The sequence below is a fragment of the Plutella xylostella genome, chromosome 23 (genome assembly GCF_932276165.1).
Source record: "Plutella xylostella chromosome 23, ilPluXylo3.1, whole genome shotgun sequence".
Classification (NCBI taxonomy): Eukaryota; Metazoa; Arthropoda; class Insecta; order Lepidoptera; family Plutellidae; genus Plutella; species Plutella xylostella.
The window spans coordinates 4,796,492-4,813,983 of NC_064003.1; the positions used below are offsets into that span (position 1 = coordinate 4,796,492).

Below are 17,492 nucleotides of genomic sequence, written 5' to 3' on the forward strand. Positions count from 1 at the left end.
GAGGCCAGCGAGAAAGAATGAAGTAAAAAACACCATAGATAATAGAGTACGCAAAGCAGTAGTACCAACCTCACCATAACCACTAGTGATGTCCTAAATCCCTTAGTTTCATTATCCTACAAAAAAACCCGGTATTAAGGTTGAATGAAAGTTGGTGCAATAAAAGTTTTTTTCATATTTTTCATGCCACCCCAATAATAACAGCAGCGCTTATCACAAAACCACAACGTACCTAACGTATTTTTTATTCTTTTTTTCCAGGCTGTACTTTACAATCGAATATTCCATTTTTCTTGCAGCAACACTGAACAAAAAAACATTAAAGAAAATGGCTGTCTGCCTATTGAAGCCGCTTGCTGTCAAAATATTAAAATAATTACTTGACGCGTATGAGTTTCAAGTTTTATTCATAAAAACAGTAGAAAAACGCTATTAGAATAAATATATCATACAATTCATCATAATTCCAGTAGAGATGAAATAGTTATCGATCCGCAAAGGTCATTTACACCTTTGCTAGTTTGCTTCGTGTCTTGCGTATTGGGTTGGGGCAACAGCAACAGTGAGGATGAGCTCGGAGGGCTCGCCGCGGCCCCCGGGGCGCAGGATCCGGCGCGTCGTGCTCATGTCGTCCGCCTCGAGCTCTGACAGCGACGAGAGTGTCGGCGCGGCGCGATCACGCAAGAAGCGCCTTCGAGTAAGTGTGGAGTCTGAGTGATGCGTTTGGTATTTTGTTGTTTGGGGTCTTGTTATTGACGGTGTGTGGTGTGTTGCAGGTGGTGAGCGAGTCGGAGGGGGCGGAGAGCAGCGGCAGCTCGGTGCGCGCGGCGGGGACGCGGCGTCGGCGCCTGCCTCAGCTGAGGGACTCAGAACTGGAGAGTGAGTTGTCGGGCTCCGACAGTGACCCGTCCCCGCGCACGGCGCCCCCCGTTACCGCCGCCGCTGCCTCAGGCTTCGCCTCAGACAGCTCGGAAGGCAACTCGGACAAATGCTCCATCTGCCTGCTCCGCTTCACCGACCAGCAAGTGGGCACGCCGCAAGCCTGCGAGCACATATTCTGTCTCGACTGCATCACAGAATGGTCAAAGAATGTGAACACATGCCCTGTGGATCGTATCACTTTTGAGTCCATAGTTGTGAGGTCATGCATTGGCGGGCGAGTGCTCCGCACGGAGCCTGTCAAGGTGGTGGAGAGAAGGTCCTCGGTGGACATGTTGGTTGTGGAGGACCCAACCATTTGTGAGGCAAGTTTAATGTGGTTATTAGTCAATTTAGCATTGCATAAAATATGTAGAATGAAATGTATTAAATATATGTATTCTTACAGATTTGTGGCAGTTCAGATAGTGAGGAGACCATGTTACTCTGTGATGGTTGTGACCTTGGATACCACATGGCATGCCTCACCCCACCCTTGGACCAGGTGCTATATCATATGTTTTTATTTTATTTTATACACATTGACTAAATAAAGTGTTGTACTCAATTCTAAACAAATAATCATTGTTTCCAGATCCCTATAGATCAGTGGTTCTGCCCAGACTGTGCAGGGGATGCAGCTGGGGACAATGTCATCTATCTGTCTGAGGTCAATGACTTGTTGATGGACATTGAAGACATCCAGCGGCCACTGCCGGCTCGGGCCCATCCATTGAGGCAGCCGAGGAATGTGAGGAGGTCTGCTCGTACACAGGAGGCTAATGACCAGCCCACAACATCTAGTGGGCGCAGAAGTCAATCTCAGCTCAATAGTGAAGCTCCATCTACGTCACGCAGTACGGCCCCTCGTCGCAAGACCACTACTAGACGCAGGAAGTACAAGAGACGAAGAACCAGAACAGTCCTCATTGAGTATGAGGTTCAGGGAGATGGAAAGTTTCCCATCACAAAGAAAGTCAAAAGAAAAATTCGGAAGAGAAAGGTTTGTTTTGTTAAATTGAATGGGGGGTCCAATTTTTTATATTCCTGAATGAATTGTATTCAAATAAGATTTTATAATTATATAACATATCTAATAAGTCCTTCATCCATTCTATTCATTTACGTGCCAATAAAGAATACATTATCTTTTTAGTCATTAAGGATGTAACGGTCCATTGACTCATGATCTTGCTAGCTCAACAAACATTTCACTCACAAACTAGTCACCACCACAAACTAGTTGACGAAAAACTCACCAATTCCTGTACGAGTCTTTGTTGGACGAAACTATTTATGGTTCAATTGACTCCTGAAATGTTTCTATGTATAATGCATTTTTTCTTACTTGGTACAGTTTTTGAGCAGTCTTGGAGTGTCTTTTTATTTGAATTAATTTAAAAACAAAGTCATAAAATAAAACATAATGACAAATGAAATACTTACAAGCAAAAATTATTGGTTTCGTAATTAGACTATTTATTTTGGCTGTAGGTAGTTTATTTGTTTAATAGTAGTATTTTGATTGAAAAGACACACAAAGATTGTTTACCTTTTGTGCCAAATAAGAATGAATACAGTATAAGTACATTGTAATAAGTGTACATTTCAGATCCGCAAGCCGCGCACGGCGGCGCGTCGCTCGCTCGTGCGCGCGTCGGTGCGCGCGCGCCTCGCCGACCTGCGCACTGCCGCTGATGCTACTGACACTATTGGTAATTACATAATAATTGCTGCATACAAATTAGAAGTTTATTTTAATGATGATACCTGTGGAATAAAATACATGCTTTCACTGTCTAAAAAATAATAACAAAGAATGACAGCATGTATTTTATCACACAGGTAGCCACTAACCAGACATTGTGAAACAGGGCCCAGTACTGAGATCAAATAGATATCACAGCAAAAATTACTTGACGTTACCTGTGCACTAAAAACCTTACAATTACATTATCATTAAGTGACTAATTATTGCATAATACTTAAATACCTTTTGGATGGCAACTAATGTACAATCCGCAACAGTTAACTTGAGACTCTACTAGAATGTATTAACGTGATATATGCGTAATGTCATAATTACAGGTATCATGATAGTTTTCTAGGGTTAGAGGAACCCAACACACTAAACATCACTAGCTTCCCTCTACTTCAGAATCTTCTACAATATTTAAACTATTTATCCACTCAGGCGCAAGTCAAGGCGTCCAATCCCTGTTCGTGGCGCGGCGGCGAGCGGGCGTGCCCTCGCTCAGTCTGTTCGGGACTCGCGACCAATTGGAGTACTTCGAAGATGAAGACGGTTCAGAGACGGCCGCTACTGCTGGTACTGCCGTCGCCTCGCGCCCTACTGCCGCCGTGCTTAGTGCTTATAGACAGGTTTGTATATAAAGAATATAATGGGAATTGTGCGCCGATTGGTAAGGAATGTAGGATTTGTATCGTAGTGATGAATCGGATATATTTATGTATATGGTGTTTGATAATGCATTATTATGCCTCGTGTAGTTAGCTAAAATGTATACAAATTCATATATTAAAATGGCACTAAGTATCTTATACACATAAAATAAAGCCCATAAATATTGTTTCTAGTTTATAAGTATTGTCTGTAATGTTATTATATTTGTGGTGACCAATAAAGTTATATTCTATTCTATTCTAAATGCACTATATACACTAAACTATTCATCCCATCACCAGGCTCGCCGCAAAATGATATCGATCCCGTCGCCGCCGCACGCGTCCTCCGCCCCGGACATCCTGTCCTCCATCCTCGACAGCCAGTCGCGCCTCCACTCGCCACACTCCGTCGTCTCACTCACAGTCGACGGACAAGTCGACATCAAGCTACAAACTAACCTGATCAGGAAAGACGGCAAGAAGAAGGACGATAAAGTCGACGTGACGAAGGGAGAAGACACGTCGAAGAAAGCTCCGTCCTATCCAGGGCAAAGAGGCGGCTGGGGCGGAGGCTACAGAGGCAACTACCATCGCGAACAAGGATCCACGTTTAACAGAAGCGGGAATTATGAGAATAGCTTCCGTGGTGGAAACTTCCAGAACAGACAGCAAGGGAATGGAGGCGCGTGGCGCGACGAACAAAACGACAACAACTATGAACACTTCCCGCGCAGGCAGCATCATTACGACGAGCCTCAGGATAGGAATAGACGACAGGATAACAACAGGGGCGGGTACAATCAGAGAGACCAGGGCCGCCACAGCTACAACGACAACAGTCACCACGCGCCGCCACCCGCACGACACTCGTTCGGAGGTTTTGACAACCCTGTAGACATGAGACTAGGCAACTCATCCTTAGCTCACAACGACGCCCCACGGAGGCAGACACTGCCTGAACCGCCAGTGTTTAAGTTCAAGAGCAATGTGGACGAAGACGACAAAAGTGACCCGGAGAGTCTAGTGATTGATACTGAGAAGTACGATCCGATGGAGCCGACGCACGATGAGGACGAGGACGAGGGGCAAGGGGAGGGGAGCGGGGCGTTGCCGTCCCCCCCGCGCGCCCCGCTGCTGGCCCCGCCCTCGCCCCCGCAGGCCCCCGCACCGCCCCTGCAAGCCCCGCCCCCTGTGCCCACCACGCTGCTACCCATACCACCCCTACCCAACCCCCCACCGAACCTACAGAAGATCCTATCAGGAATTGACACCAACACAATTAATGTACCATCCAATGTACTCGATAACGCAGTGAGACAAGTCCTCAAAGAGCACAGGAATCTAATAGTGCCTCCGAGTGGCAGCAAAAGTGATGAGGATTCCGACGGTGACTGTCCCAACTTCTCTATTTATTCAGCCACTAGTGTTCACATAGCTAATACGTCTAATCAACACCCCGATAATACACATCCTCAGGAGCCTGTAGTTCATACAGTCAGAAATGAATCTCCTATACCTGAGCCAGAGGACTCTCCGGTCAGACCTAGTGAGGAAGAGCTGCAGCAAGAAAAATACAAGCAGACGATTTCTAAGCGGTGTCCGATCACACCGTCCGCTAGAAATCCAATTAAGATCAAGTTAAATACGCCGCAGTCGATAAAGAGACTTAATTTATACGACGATGAAGATTCCGTGCCTGATGACGCAGGCAAACCGGTTGATAAAGATCAACCAACTGATAAAAATAGAGATAAGGCAAGTAGAGATAGAAGTAAAACTCCTGAGAGAAGGACGTCCAAGTCTAGCATAAGTCCAGACAAGAGCAGTTCTGTTGCAGATAGTAAGAGTCCTAAACGTAGTGTAAATAGTCCTGATAAGAAACAGTCTAACAATAACGAACAGAGTGACCACTCGCCATTATACGATGAACCACCTGTACATAATGACGTATTAGATAACAATAGCAATAAAGAAGATGACGACGAAGATGATAAAAATGCTAATAACGTCAATGATAAAGAGGAGTCAGATGTGGATAAGTCACCGAAATCAGACGCAACACCGGATATGCCACAAACAGAAGAAGCAGACCAACTGGACGGAGATCAAGCAGTGTCGGACTCAGAGCTCGACCTCAACTCGCAGACATCCAAGCAAGATGGCGACAAACAACCGGAGAAAATGACAGAGTCCATCAGTGAAACGGAAGACGAACGCAGCTATACGCCGTGTCTAGACGAAAACAAGTCTACGAGAGAAGACAACTCGTTTGAAGAGAAGGAAGCAGCCGGAATAGAAGGGCTTGACACAGAAATGATCTCCGAGGACGAAGGCAACGAAATGTTCTCCGACACTGAGAAGGAGAAGGAATGGTCGCCGAAACCACAAGCCGATAAAGAAGACGGGGAAATACTAGACAAGCTTCGCGCCGCCTCCCCCGCGCTGTCAGATGATGGCAAGAAAAAGAAGAAAAAATACACCAAGAAAGAGTCGAAAGAAACCAAAAGCAAAGGAAAGAAGAAGAACGATGTGGCTTTCAAAAAAGTTAGCAAGACGAGCAAAGAACGCAACTACAGAGACAAGGAAGATAAGAAGCGGCGGGAAAGAGACGGGTCCGATTCTGAGCGCAGCCGCAGTCGCGAGCGACGCAAGGAGAAGCGTAAGGACTTGGAGCGATACGACGTCCGCAACCTGGTCACAGCGAAACGTCGTCGGGTTAAAGACGCGTTCGGTCGCGACGTGTCGCCGTCGCGGTCGCCGTCCGCGCCGCCGCCGCGCTCCCCGCCGCCCGCGCCGCGCCGCTCCCCCCATAAACGACGCAAGTCTATAACGCCCAGACGCAAATCTATCTCGCCGCGACGAAAGTCCATTTCGCCGAGGCGCAAGTCGATTTCACCGAGACGTAAGTCCATTTCGCCCAGACGCAAGTCTGTGTCGCCTAGACGTAGGTCGATAACGCCGCGACGACGATCAGGGTCGCCTCGCCGACGCTCCATATCGCCTCGGAGACGCTCCATATCGCCTCGGAGACGCTCCGTGTCTCCACGGCGTCGCTCCGTGTCGCCGCACCGTCGCTCGGCGTCGCGCGGCCGCAAGCGCTCCCGTTCAGTGTCGGCCCGCCGCCGCCCCGCGCCGCCCGCGCCGCGCTCGCGCTCGCCCCGGAATAAAACCAAGAAGAAAAAACGCCCGCGCTCCGCCTCCCGCGACAAGCGACGCCGCGCGCGCCGCGACAAGTCGCCCAAACACAAGAAGAAGAAGAAGAGCTTCTCCCCCGAGCTGGAGCTGTCGCCGGCGTGGGGCCGCGCGTGGTCGCCGTCCCCCCCGCGCGCCGGCACGCCCCCGCGCCTCGACCCCCCGCCGCCCCGCACCGACGAGACCAAGCGCAAGAAGAAGGAGAAGAAACGCCTCCGCGAGGAGGAGAGGCGCCGCGCCGCCGCCGCGCCCGCGCCCAGCAAGGAGATCTTCACCTCCGGGAACAACATCCTCGTGAGCGTGAGCTTCGCGGACCAGGAGCCGGCCGCCAAGCGCAAGCGCCGCGGGGCCCGCAAGGAGAAGCGCCGCGCCGCCGCCGCCGCGCCCGAGCCCGCCGCCAAGCCCGTCGCCATCATCGACCTGGAGCGCTCGCCCTTCCGCGAGCTCACGCCCTCGCCCAAGAACGTGATCGTGCTCAGCGACAGCGAGCACTCGCAGGCCGGCGCCGAGCCGCCCGCCCCCGCGCCCGCCGCCCCCGCCGCGCCGCCCGCCCCCGCGCCGCCCGCCGCGCCGCTCGCCGGGCCCAAGACGCCGCCGGAGCCGCTCAAGTTCACCATCCCGAAGCCGGCGCCCGCGCCGCGCGCCGCCAACCCTCTAGCCGAGCCCGAGGCCGAGGAGGCGCGCGGGCCCAGCACGCCGCCCTCGCCCGGCTCGCCGCCCGCCTCGCCCGCCTCCTCGCGCGACGCCTACGACCCCTTCGAGCCCACGCGCTCGCCCTCGCCCGCGCCCGCCGCCCCCGCGCCCGCCGCCGCGCCCGCCATGACGCTCGAGGCGGCGCAGAAGACCAACATGTCGGCGGACGACGTGCTCGACCAGCGCCCGCTCACGCCGGGCGAGAAGGTGATGGCGCTGCTGCAGTCCACGCGCGCCGTGTCGCCCGACGCGCCGCCGCCCGCCGCGCCCGAGGACCGCCCGCCCACGCCGCCGCCCGCGCCTGCCGAGCCCGCCCGCCCCACGCTCACCGTCGCCTCCACGCAGCGCATCGTGCTGCCCTCGCCGAAGAACTCCCCGCTTAAGTCTCAGCCTCCTAAATTATTCCTGACGAAGCCGTCGCCCATCAAGTCGACGCCGATCAAGCCGCTGCAGTCGACGAAGATCTCGAAGCTGCCGCTGCCCGCCGTGAAGCCGGTGCAGGGCCGCAAGGCTCGCGCAGACCTGGACGTGGAGCTGGGCGGGGACTCGCCCTACTCGCCCGGCTCCAGCGACTTCGGCGACCTGTTCGAGCCGCCGCGCGGGAAGGCCGACGTCTTCGACTCGCTGTTCGGCGCCGCCAAGAAGAAGAAGTCCAGTAAGGGTGCGAGCAAACCAACGAAAAAGAAAAGTGAGTGCCGCTTTACAGCTATACAAATCTTTACAACTTTTCATAACTCCATTTGACAAAATGGTCACGAAATCCTTACATTGAGTAGGAATAATAATAATTAAAGTACCTCATTTTAATGGATAATGTAATAATCCCATTTTACACTTACCGCAGGCAAGAAGACTCAAGTGGGCGTGAAGATCGATGACGATAACCTGAAGGTTCTAGACGAGCTGCCCAATTCCGCGGTCGAGATGCAAGTCAAGAGCAAGGTAAGATAAGATAAACTGATAAACTTTCTCTAACTATATCCATAATACATATACACGAATTTTACCAGCGACGTTCCCATTGAAAATTTGCGCCTATTTTTTCCCGTGAAAAACGTACAAAACCATATTCCTCATAGTTGGCCATGATTCACCCTTCGCTATTTATTTATTTATTTATTTTTTGGAGAATCAACAGCATGTTCTTACTTATAATAACTTAAAATAGCTATTTAATATATTATTAGACATGCCATTAACAGATTCCCACAGATAGAAACAAAGTTACAGTAAAACAAGTAAAAAACTAAGCTTGATACACAATAACAGCGGCAAGCGCCACTACATCTAATTAGAATTAAGTGCCTACTAACTTATTATTGGCAACATAATTTGAGAAGAAAATAATACAATATTTGAATAAATACCAAATGCAAGTGAGCCCCCAGATTATTTGAATTAAACAATAAATAAAATATTAATATGTTATACATAAAGTTATTCAATAAACTCAACTACTTAAATATATTAGTTATGTAATGTACCTAAAGATCAGACGACTCCTCGATGAAAAAGTTTTTAATTTTAGAGAAGCTACTGCAGAATAGGTCAATTTCCGATTCTGTGAAAATTCTGTTGTATGTGTTACATGCCCTTACCAAGAAACTATTTTGCCGGTAGTTACAGTTAGCGGAGGGAACGTGTAACAATGGCCTTTTACGAGTCAAGTGATACGGAAGTACGGAACCCTTAATGCTATCTTGGATAATATTTCCGGACTATCAATGGTTCCCCTTATAATTTTTGCAAGAAAGAGTACATCGGAGATATCTCGTCTCACATACAGAGGCAGTAAATGCAGCTTTGTGCATCTCTGCTCGTAAGGTAGACGAGGCAATTTAAATTTAAAACCTAGGAACCGAGTAAATCTTCGCTGTACTCTCTCAATAATAAATAAATTATATCTTAAGAATAAGGGCTCACCTTGGAAGATAAATGCAGAATATCAGCTGACCACGATAGATGTCTTAACAATTTATATAAACAATAATTTATATATAAACTATCCCCCTTATTCTCTCCAGTTCCTGAAGAAGCTGAACCGTCAAGAGCGCGTGGTAGAAGAGGTGAAGCTAGTACTGAAGCCGCACTACAACAAGAAACATGTCACCAAGGACGAATATAAGGACGTGCTGCGACGAGCCGTGCCTAAGGTAATATCGATTATATCTCGATCTATAAGTATATTTCTATGCACTCATCTACTATTTTAATAGCTTGCTTTTATGTTGAGCGTACAGGGTTGGTTTGGAATATTCAGGCAACATGATTGGCTATTACTGATGACACCACTCAGATTTACGTGACCTAAAAACAAGAATTTCTAATCTCTCTTCTAATTATTATACATATATAACACGTACCTTTCAGATTTGCCACAACAAATCCGGTGAGATTAACCCGACCAAGATCCAAAGTCTTGTGGAAGCGTACGTGAAGAAGATACGCAAGAAACACAAGCTGGGGCTAGCGTAGCAGACGGACGCCGACACCAGGCAACACGATGAATCGAGCGAATAAATCGAGTTATCGAAACTATTCGCGGGCTGGCAACACTGCATGAAAGCTCAAACAGAAATCCCGTGCCTTTAAAAAAATACTCTCGGTTAAAATGAGCGGCAATAATATATTTGTAAAGACTGTCAATTAATGCGCGTGCGCTGTTTTTTTGACGTTTTAATGTATTTTTATTTTTGCATCAACAGTTGAATGAAGTTAAAATAAGAATTCATGCAGGAATGTCCAGCATCGTGGAGGCTCTCAGTCGGCGCTCTATAGTGAAAGATGTCTATCAAATCTAGTATATTGTAATTATGAATAATATGTAATTTTAACTGACAATGTATTTTACTTAAGTGTTTTATTTAAATAAATAACTATAGAACGAGCTGCGATTTTATGTGTGGTGTAGGAACTAGATCATGTCTGTAGATAACAAATTAAATTTTAAATATAGCTTTTTGCAAATATGTTTAAATTTAATATGTCTTTTATGTTCGGCCCTGAGTTATGAACCCATATTTATAGAGAAACACATATCGAAAATTTATTTATCTTTATTGAATCACAAAAAAGACTATTTAAAAGTTACAAGCTGTCATGGCATACATGGCTAGTTTTTGGTATTGGTACACTAATAGTGGGGATTATAAATATCTAAACTAAAAGATTGCCGACAAAGCTGGAGGAACTTCATTTACTGTCTAATTTTACAAATTCACATCTCAAAATACAAAAATATACACATATAAGGCCATTGATGTAATCATATCAGTTCCTACCATTTTATCACTACCTATTTTAGAATACACATTTTTTTTTTCGTAAAGACTTGTTATTATTTTTCGAATTTTATTGCTTACATGACGACTGGGTTTACTAATAGTAGGCATGTAGATAAATCTCCATATTGGTAATCTCGATTTTCATCACATATAATCTTTTTCTGAACATTTTACACGCACGTGATTTCTTGGCGAAATTTTATTCCTAGTTTTCTCTGATTTTCGCTTCGGTAGTAAACAACTAAACACTTGGCATATTAACTGCATTTCCATGATCATACGTGCTTATGCATATTTCATCGCAGCAATGAACGCAGTTTATTATGCCAAGTGTATAAAATAAAAACACTTAAAAATCTACACAGCGTCAGCGAAGCCGACTTGCTTGGCTCCCATGTCGAATTCCGTGTAGAACTTGCCGATGAACACATCACCTAAGATCCACAGGGGGCCGTGGGGGGGCGGGATGTCCAGACCCATGAAGCCCGACAGACAGATCGTCTTACCGAACTGAGATACCTGTGAGAGGCAAAATAAATAAACGAATGGGTAGGTAACAAATAATAGCTACAACACGATTTTACAGCTTAGGTACAATAGTACTAGGGTAGGTGGATTAGGAGTTAGGACCATTTTTCGTTGGTGGTCGTGACAATGAAATAGGGGCTCTCACTGAGTTTAAATTGACATAATAATATTTCGGTCACATCTATGAACCGAGAATAATTATGTGTTCTTGGGAATCAAATTGGAGAAGTGCAGCTCAAAATACAAAAGAAGAGCAGAAAACACAGTTTGTTCAACAAACCTTCAACACGTAATCTTTCCCCTCCAACGTGAAGTCAGTGTTGCCAATCGTGAAGGTAATCTTGGGCAGGGTTGGCACCAGCGAACAATCCACTGCATACTGGCCGGCCATGACGGGCGTGGCGCCGATGGCCTCGTTGATGCCTTGAACCTCCTTGGTGGGGCCGGCGATGAGGGAAGTGCCCGTGTCGGCGATCGCTTGGCAACCCTGAGAATGTGGAGTTAGTAAATAACTTCATTTGTTTTCAGCTAGTTAGATACGTCAATCCCAGTTCTGTGGGATACGAGTATGAAATTTACAGGGCTAAAGAATACTCCGGAGGAAATCAGCAGGATGATTGCCACCTTCCGCTAGGAGACGGCACTTGAAGAAAGGATACTCCAGACAAGGACTTGAGGTTCATTCACAAACAATGCTGACCCTGGATTTCCATTCAGGGTTTCTTTTATTGTATATGGCAGACCAATCACATGAACTTTCAATATAGTAGTATAACTTTATTGTACATAAAACACTTACAATAGCTTGGGCTGGACCCTTCGAGCTTTACCTCCACAGTCGAGATATAAAAACTAAATAATTCCCTTGCTATGCTATAAAATCATCATAGATCTATACTCACGTCACTACAGAAGCCCTTCCCGTTGACCTTGATCCCGTCGGCCTTGAACTGCCAGTAGGTGGCGGAGGTGAGCGGCACGCGCGTGAACTGGCCGCGGTAGTGCGCCGGGTCCGAGCCGCCCAGGATCAACTCGCCGCCTTGAGCTGCCGACGGGTCTCTGTGGGTGTTCCTTGGTGTTATGATCGCCTGGTACTTTTAGTGATGGAATTTTAGGTTAGGTGAATGAAAAGGTATGGGAAATTAGAACCACACATCGAGATTATGAGTGCTTCGTATTTGTAGGGTGAATTTTTTTAGTTTAGGTGCATGAAAATAAAGGAAAATTAAGTTATAAGTAGGAGTAAGACGGGTCGCTGAAACACTATTGATTGTCTGGTAGTTGAGGAATGAAAGCGTATAGGAAATTAGGTTTCAGGAGACATAAAGTTATCGACTGAAGTAGCAGTGGTCTTAGAATTGATCCCAAGTTTTCAAGTGGAAACTAATAGTAACAAATATAAGTATAAGACGAGCACTGCTAGAGACTGAGGGAGCGGCTACAACGGCCTTCCTTATCCAGCCACTACACTAGTCATGTCATAACTAACCTGTTCAAATAGAAGCTGAACACCTTGTCCTTAACCAGCCCCTGCGCGACCATGTTATCAAACACCGGGGTAACTCCGTCCACGGCGATAGAGCTGAATGCCATGCCCAGGATTCCGTCAAACTTGGCGGCCACGAAGGCGAGCCCTGGCTCGGAGAGGGCTTCGGCGAATGTCTGGTCGCTCACTGTTATACCACCAAGCTGTGGGGTTAAGTTAGTATAAGGTTTTGAAAAAATGCAATATTTATTGCATGCGTGCTGATAAAGACGCCGATGGCAGCTACGTTACCAGGGAGATTGCATAGGCCCATCCACTGTTTACTTAATTCTTATTAATGTGCTTAAAGATCGAGTCAGTTCTGAAGTCGGACGAAATGGGATCGATCGGAGTCATAATAATGGAGTCAGATACCTATTGTAACATAAGTTCTAGTGTAGTATACCTATATTAAGTTACATAATTAATTAACTCATCAGCACCCTACACTCGATCACATGCATGTTATCGCTTTCGACTAACAACAGTACCTACTTACCTAAATACATTGGATACTTGGAATCTCAGAACTCTATTATCGTACAGGGTGTTGCAAAAAGGGTATAGTAAAAAAAAGGGTGCGAAAATTCACGAAAAAAATATAAAATATTCGCGAATTTCTAAAACTCATAGAACAAAAGTTGTTCAGAATGAACCCCTGAGTCACCCCCTTTCGGCTTAGTATTATACCCTTTTTGCAACACTCTGTATAACTACGTACAAGTTATACAATGTTTTTTTATACCTGGTCCTAGGAACCTATACCTAGATTAGTAACTAATTTTAATCAGTGCTTAGGTGCTACAGTTCCACTAATCGGTTAGTTACAGTGTTAATTAACACGGATTTGTTATACCTAGATTAGTAACTATTTTTAATCAGTGCTTAGGTGCTACAGTTCCATTATTCGGTTAGTTACAGTGTTAATTAACACGGATTTGTTTCAAGTTAACATTCTATGAATGTGTAACAAATTACCTACGGTGAGTACACTCTGTAATGCCACAATGGGATCAATTAAACTTATCAGAACAATTTCTTATTAGCCTCTCTTGAGATTCTTCAGTCAATACGTAAATACCTCTATAGGTATAATTATCTTTATTACAGCCTTCCGTATAGAAATCCAATTATTTAATAAGTATAGGATGATCCTAGATAATACTTATTTAATAATTACAAAAAAATTTTAGATGTATAATTATTTTAAACTTTTCTACTGCCATCAATATTAATAAAACTCTATTGGTTCAGGTATAAATAGGCGTTACCGGTCAGGCGAGCATATAATTATGTTAGAGTCTCATCTTCCTGCACTGCATGATTGATAAAAATACTTTATGTCCTAATTTCTATTTAAGTATAGTAAAGTTCAACTCCTCCCCCCCTAAAAATCAGTTATCAGCATAACTAGCACTCGTAACGTCTTGTTTTGCGGCCGGTATACATAGAATAGAATAGAATACGATCAATTTTGTAGTCCATGCATCGCGCTCACTCACATCGCGCACCCTCAAGAGCGAGCGCGACGGACTAGGTACACCCATGGAGTAGCCAGTACACATACCGTGACCTGGTCGGTGGACAGGAACCCGGAGAGGCTGCCGGAGCCGTACTGGATGGCGAAGTCCGAGCCGTTCTGGCGGTAGGTAGATGAACGACTGCTGTCGTATTTGTTGTGAAGCACTGGAGACAAAGAGTAGTGTACGAGTCAACATTTTATGATAGTTACAGCAAAGTTATGTGAAATTTCAGGACCTTGTTGTCTTTATTTTTCCCATGAATAACTCATTCTATTCTCTGCGCAGGTGAAGTACCTGCACCTGACTCTCTCGAATGCCTAAACTGCCTTCCTAAGCTTGGACCATTTCCCACCTCGTTGGTCCATTGCGGGTTAATGGGTTATCACATTTAGGTGTGCTAAATCTAGATATGCATGTTTCCTCACGATAATTTACGGGAAGGGATTCGAACCTGCATCTCTGACGTGTGAAGCGGTTCACCCGACGTTGCTACCAACTCTGAATAACTCTTTTGCTGATAAAATGTACTCACTGCAAGCGATGTTAGTGAAGTGGCACTTCTTGGAGGGCACCCACAGGTTGGAGGAGCCGGTGTCGAACACCACCTTGAACGTCTGCGGCGGCGTGCCGATCGTGATCGGCCCGTAGTATTGCGCCTAAACACAGAGTAGGTTTAGGTATAGATAAAAAACTGGTTTAAGTAATATTCTAGAGGTATTTTTCGGGGGTGTTAGTGTGTGCACCTGGGTCTCTCAATTGGAACCTTTGTAAAGTACAATTACGTATTTGTGCAATAAAGAATTAAATAAATAAATAAAGTAGGTACTTAAGGTATGGTCAGTTCAGCTTCATAAGTAGGTATACACTTTTGTACATTGTCAAACGAACTACAAAAAAAACAGGCAATATTTGAATAAATGAATGGGCCGTTCGTGCGTTTTACAAGGTACATAAGTAAAGTGTATAGCTGCTTATATTACATAGTTTACTGTAGGTAATAACGACTCACTCTAGCCGTTGTTAGACCGACTAGGCATCGGGAGCGAGTGGTTAAAGCGCTAACTAGCTGATAAGTAGATGGATAGCCAACAGCTTTTCAGAGCAGATGTCATTATCATCAGACAACTGAGCAGTAGATTAATGTTGTTAAAGTACCTACATACAGCACTCTCTGTTGCATCATTCTCGCAAACTAACAATATTATCCTAGTTAACTACTTACGAACACAAGAAAAGTGTTCATTTCATTGAATATTTCTATAAAAACTTTGTAATCAAACCAACCACATCATTAGATAGATAGATAGATAATTCTTTATTGCACACAAACACAGAAATTACACGAGGAAATACACAACATAGATGGTACAATTGGCGGCCTTATTACTAAGAGTAATTTCTTCCAGACTACCTCGGAGGAGAGAAATTATACATAAGAAAAAGGGGAGAGTGCAAAAAAATTACAAACATAACTTATACTTACAGGAAAATAATATTATAACACCTAATCTATACCTAGTAATAGGTAATATAAAATACATAAAACATACTTATATACTTGAATATATACATACTATTAAATATATAATAAATAAATATTATTCTGGCAAGGATAATAATTTATTATAATGTTTATTCAGCAGAGTTTTGAATGATGCAAGCGATGGTGCAAGTCTAATATCTGTGGGTAAATCATTCCACAACAATACGGCCTGGACAGTAAAAGATTTGCTGTAGAATTTCGTTTTATGTTCAGGAATATTCAGCCTGAGATTCTGCGATGAACGAAGGGTACAGCTGTGGGTAGAGCAACGCATCCCAAAACATCATTGTGATTTTTCTTTGTTTGTTATTTATTTACAAGTTGAACTCAAGTACATGGTACTTGTATGTAAACACAATATGTACATAGAAGTCAGATAATACATGAGGAAAGGGCATAAAGGTTATCTTATTTCTCAGACAAACATAAATATCACATTACCTATACCTACCTACTTGGGTGGATACAAAATTCGTTTAAATATTGTTTAAAAAGTTATAACAAATGGCAGGGTCATTGTGATCTAAGTAGGACAAATGAGCAACTTGTAAGCATATTTCATTTGAAACCTAAGTATGGCTTCATTGGAAGTACAAATTAGTACAATAGCTGGTATGGTGGACTTGTATGACAATGAGTTATGAGGCTTATGAGCTTACCTACAAAGGCTTTAACTACAGATAGCAGTTAGGTAATATCAAGAAATCTTTGTAATAATGATATTGGAATGCCTTGAGATAAGTACTAGTTAGTAGAAAATTTAAATTGAAATTTAAAAAATATTTAACAGTAAACATCTAAATATTTCAAGTAACTACAATAGATCCAGAAATGACCAACTTATAAAGCTCTTCAAAAGTTGGGTTGGTGAATATCTGGCCAACCATGCTTTCACAGGAGAATATTTTGATAATCATTTTTTTGCTCTCAGTAGCAGCTGAGAAAGGCTGTGGAATTTTTTGGAAAAGGAATTACAGCTGGTTGTAAATCATTATGTTTAAAGTGAAAATAAAACTTAACAAAGACTTAAACTCCCTATGTTGTATAAATAGGTAGCTCAAAGGAAATCATATTAGAAAGCTATAAATCGCATCCAGTGGCGTACGTTCAGCAGTGGACTGCTATAGGCTGAAGAAGCAGAAGAAGATATTGGTGACTCACATCAAGGTAGTTGGAGAGCGGCTCGGGCGTGGGCCCAGAGACGGAGTAGCGAAGGTGCAGCTGGTGCAGCTCCGTGCCGACCTCCCTCAGCGCATGACGAACCGTCTGCATGCGGTACAGGGGCACCCTGAAACAAGACAAAACTACCTATCATCACATTCATCACGCCATCATTGCGACTGACAATGAAAGAGCACTTACCTAACGAACCCGGCCGCGCAGGTCACGGCCAGCGCCAGGAAAAGCGGCAATAAACCCGACATCATCATAGTTTCTGCAAGTCACTTGTCTGGAAAACAGACGAGCGAAATCAATATTTTACAGTCACAAGCGTGCGGTAATGAATGTAGTAATTAGCCGCGAGCACTCACCGCTGAAGCGACGTTTCTCTTTCGCCGCTCGAGAGGATATACCGTCGTATTTGTCCGTTCGCAAACAAACAAAATAATCAAATCAAATTACCCGGCGATCAGTCGATAAATACAAAGCGGGGAATGCGGGACGGAGGGGGGGGACATTTGACACTTGTGACGTTTAAAAGTATAGTAATGGTAGTGATGTAGTCAGTAACGAATATAATTTAAATCATTCGATAACACGGAATCGATTACTTTCTACTCTTATTTGCCAGGCTGTATATTTTGCTTTGTACATTATCATACAAATTAAACATTTCTGCAAATTCCATTACTAAATTTTAATAAACAATATCGTTAGCA

At 44.7% G+C, this 17,492-nt stretch overlaps 2 protein-coding genes across 2 annotated transcripts; one reads left to right on the top strand and one right to left on the bottom strand.

Moving 5' to 3' along the window:
- The first annotated feature begins 312 nt into the window (after window positions 1–312).
- LOC105382857 (PHD and RING finger domain-containing protein 1) lies at window positions 313–10,838 on the top strand. The gene is made up of 10 exons (XM_048629520.1): window positions 313–697; window positions 777–1,244; window positions 1,328–1,423; window positions 1,514–1,921; window positions 2,531–2,633; window positions 3,113–3,300; window positions 3,625–7,897; window positions 8,054–8,151; window positions 9,234–9,362; window positions 9,580–10,838. The coding sequence occupies exons 1-10, from the start codon at window positions 569–571 to the stop codon at window positions 9,682–9,684; spliced, it is 5,997 nt and encodes a 1,998-aa protein (XP_048485477.1). The 5' UTR covers window positions 313–568; the 3' UTR covers window positions 9,685–10,838.
- Window positions 10,250–17,299, bottom strand: LOC105382820 (lysosomal aspartic protease). The gene is made up of 9 exons (XM_011552770.3): window positions 17,145–17,299; window positions 16,975–17,062; window positions 16,774–16,900; window positions 14,602–14,725; window positions 14,114–14,232; window positions 12,511–12,710; window positions 11,924–12,080; window positions 11,302–11,508; window positions 10,250–11,012 (listed from the first exon to the last, which is right to left on the bottom strand). Exons 2-9 carry the CDS (start codon window positions 17,040–17,042, stop codon window positions 10,851–10,853), a joined length of 1,164 nt encoding a protein of 387 aa, XP_011551072.1. The 5' UTR covers window positions 17,043–17,062; window positions 17,145–17,299; the 3' UTR covers window positions 10,250–10,850.
- Window positions 17,300–17,492: the final 193 nt, after the last annotated feature.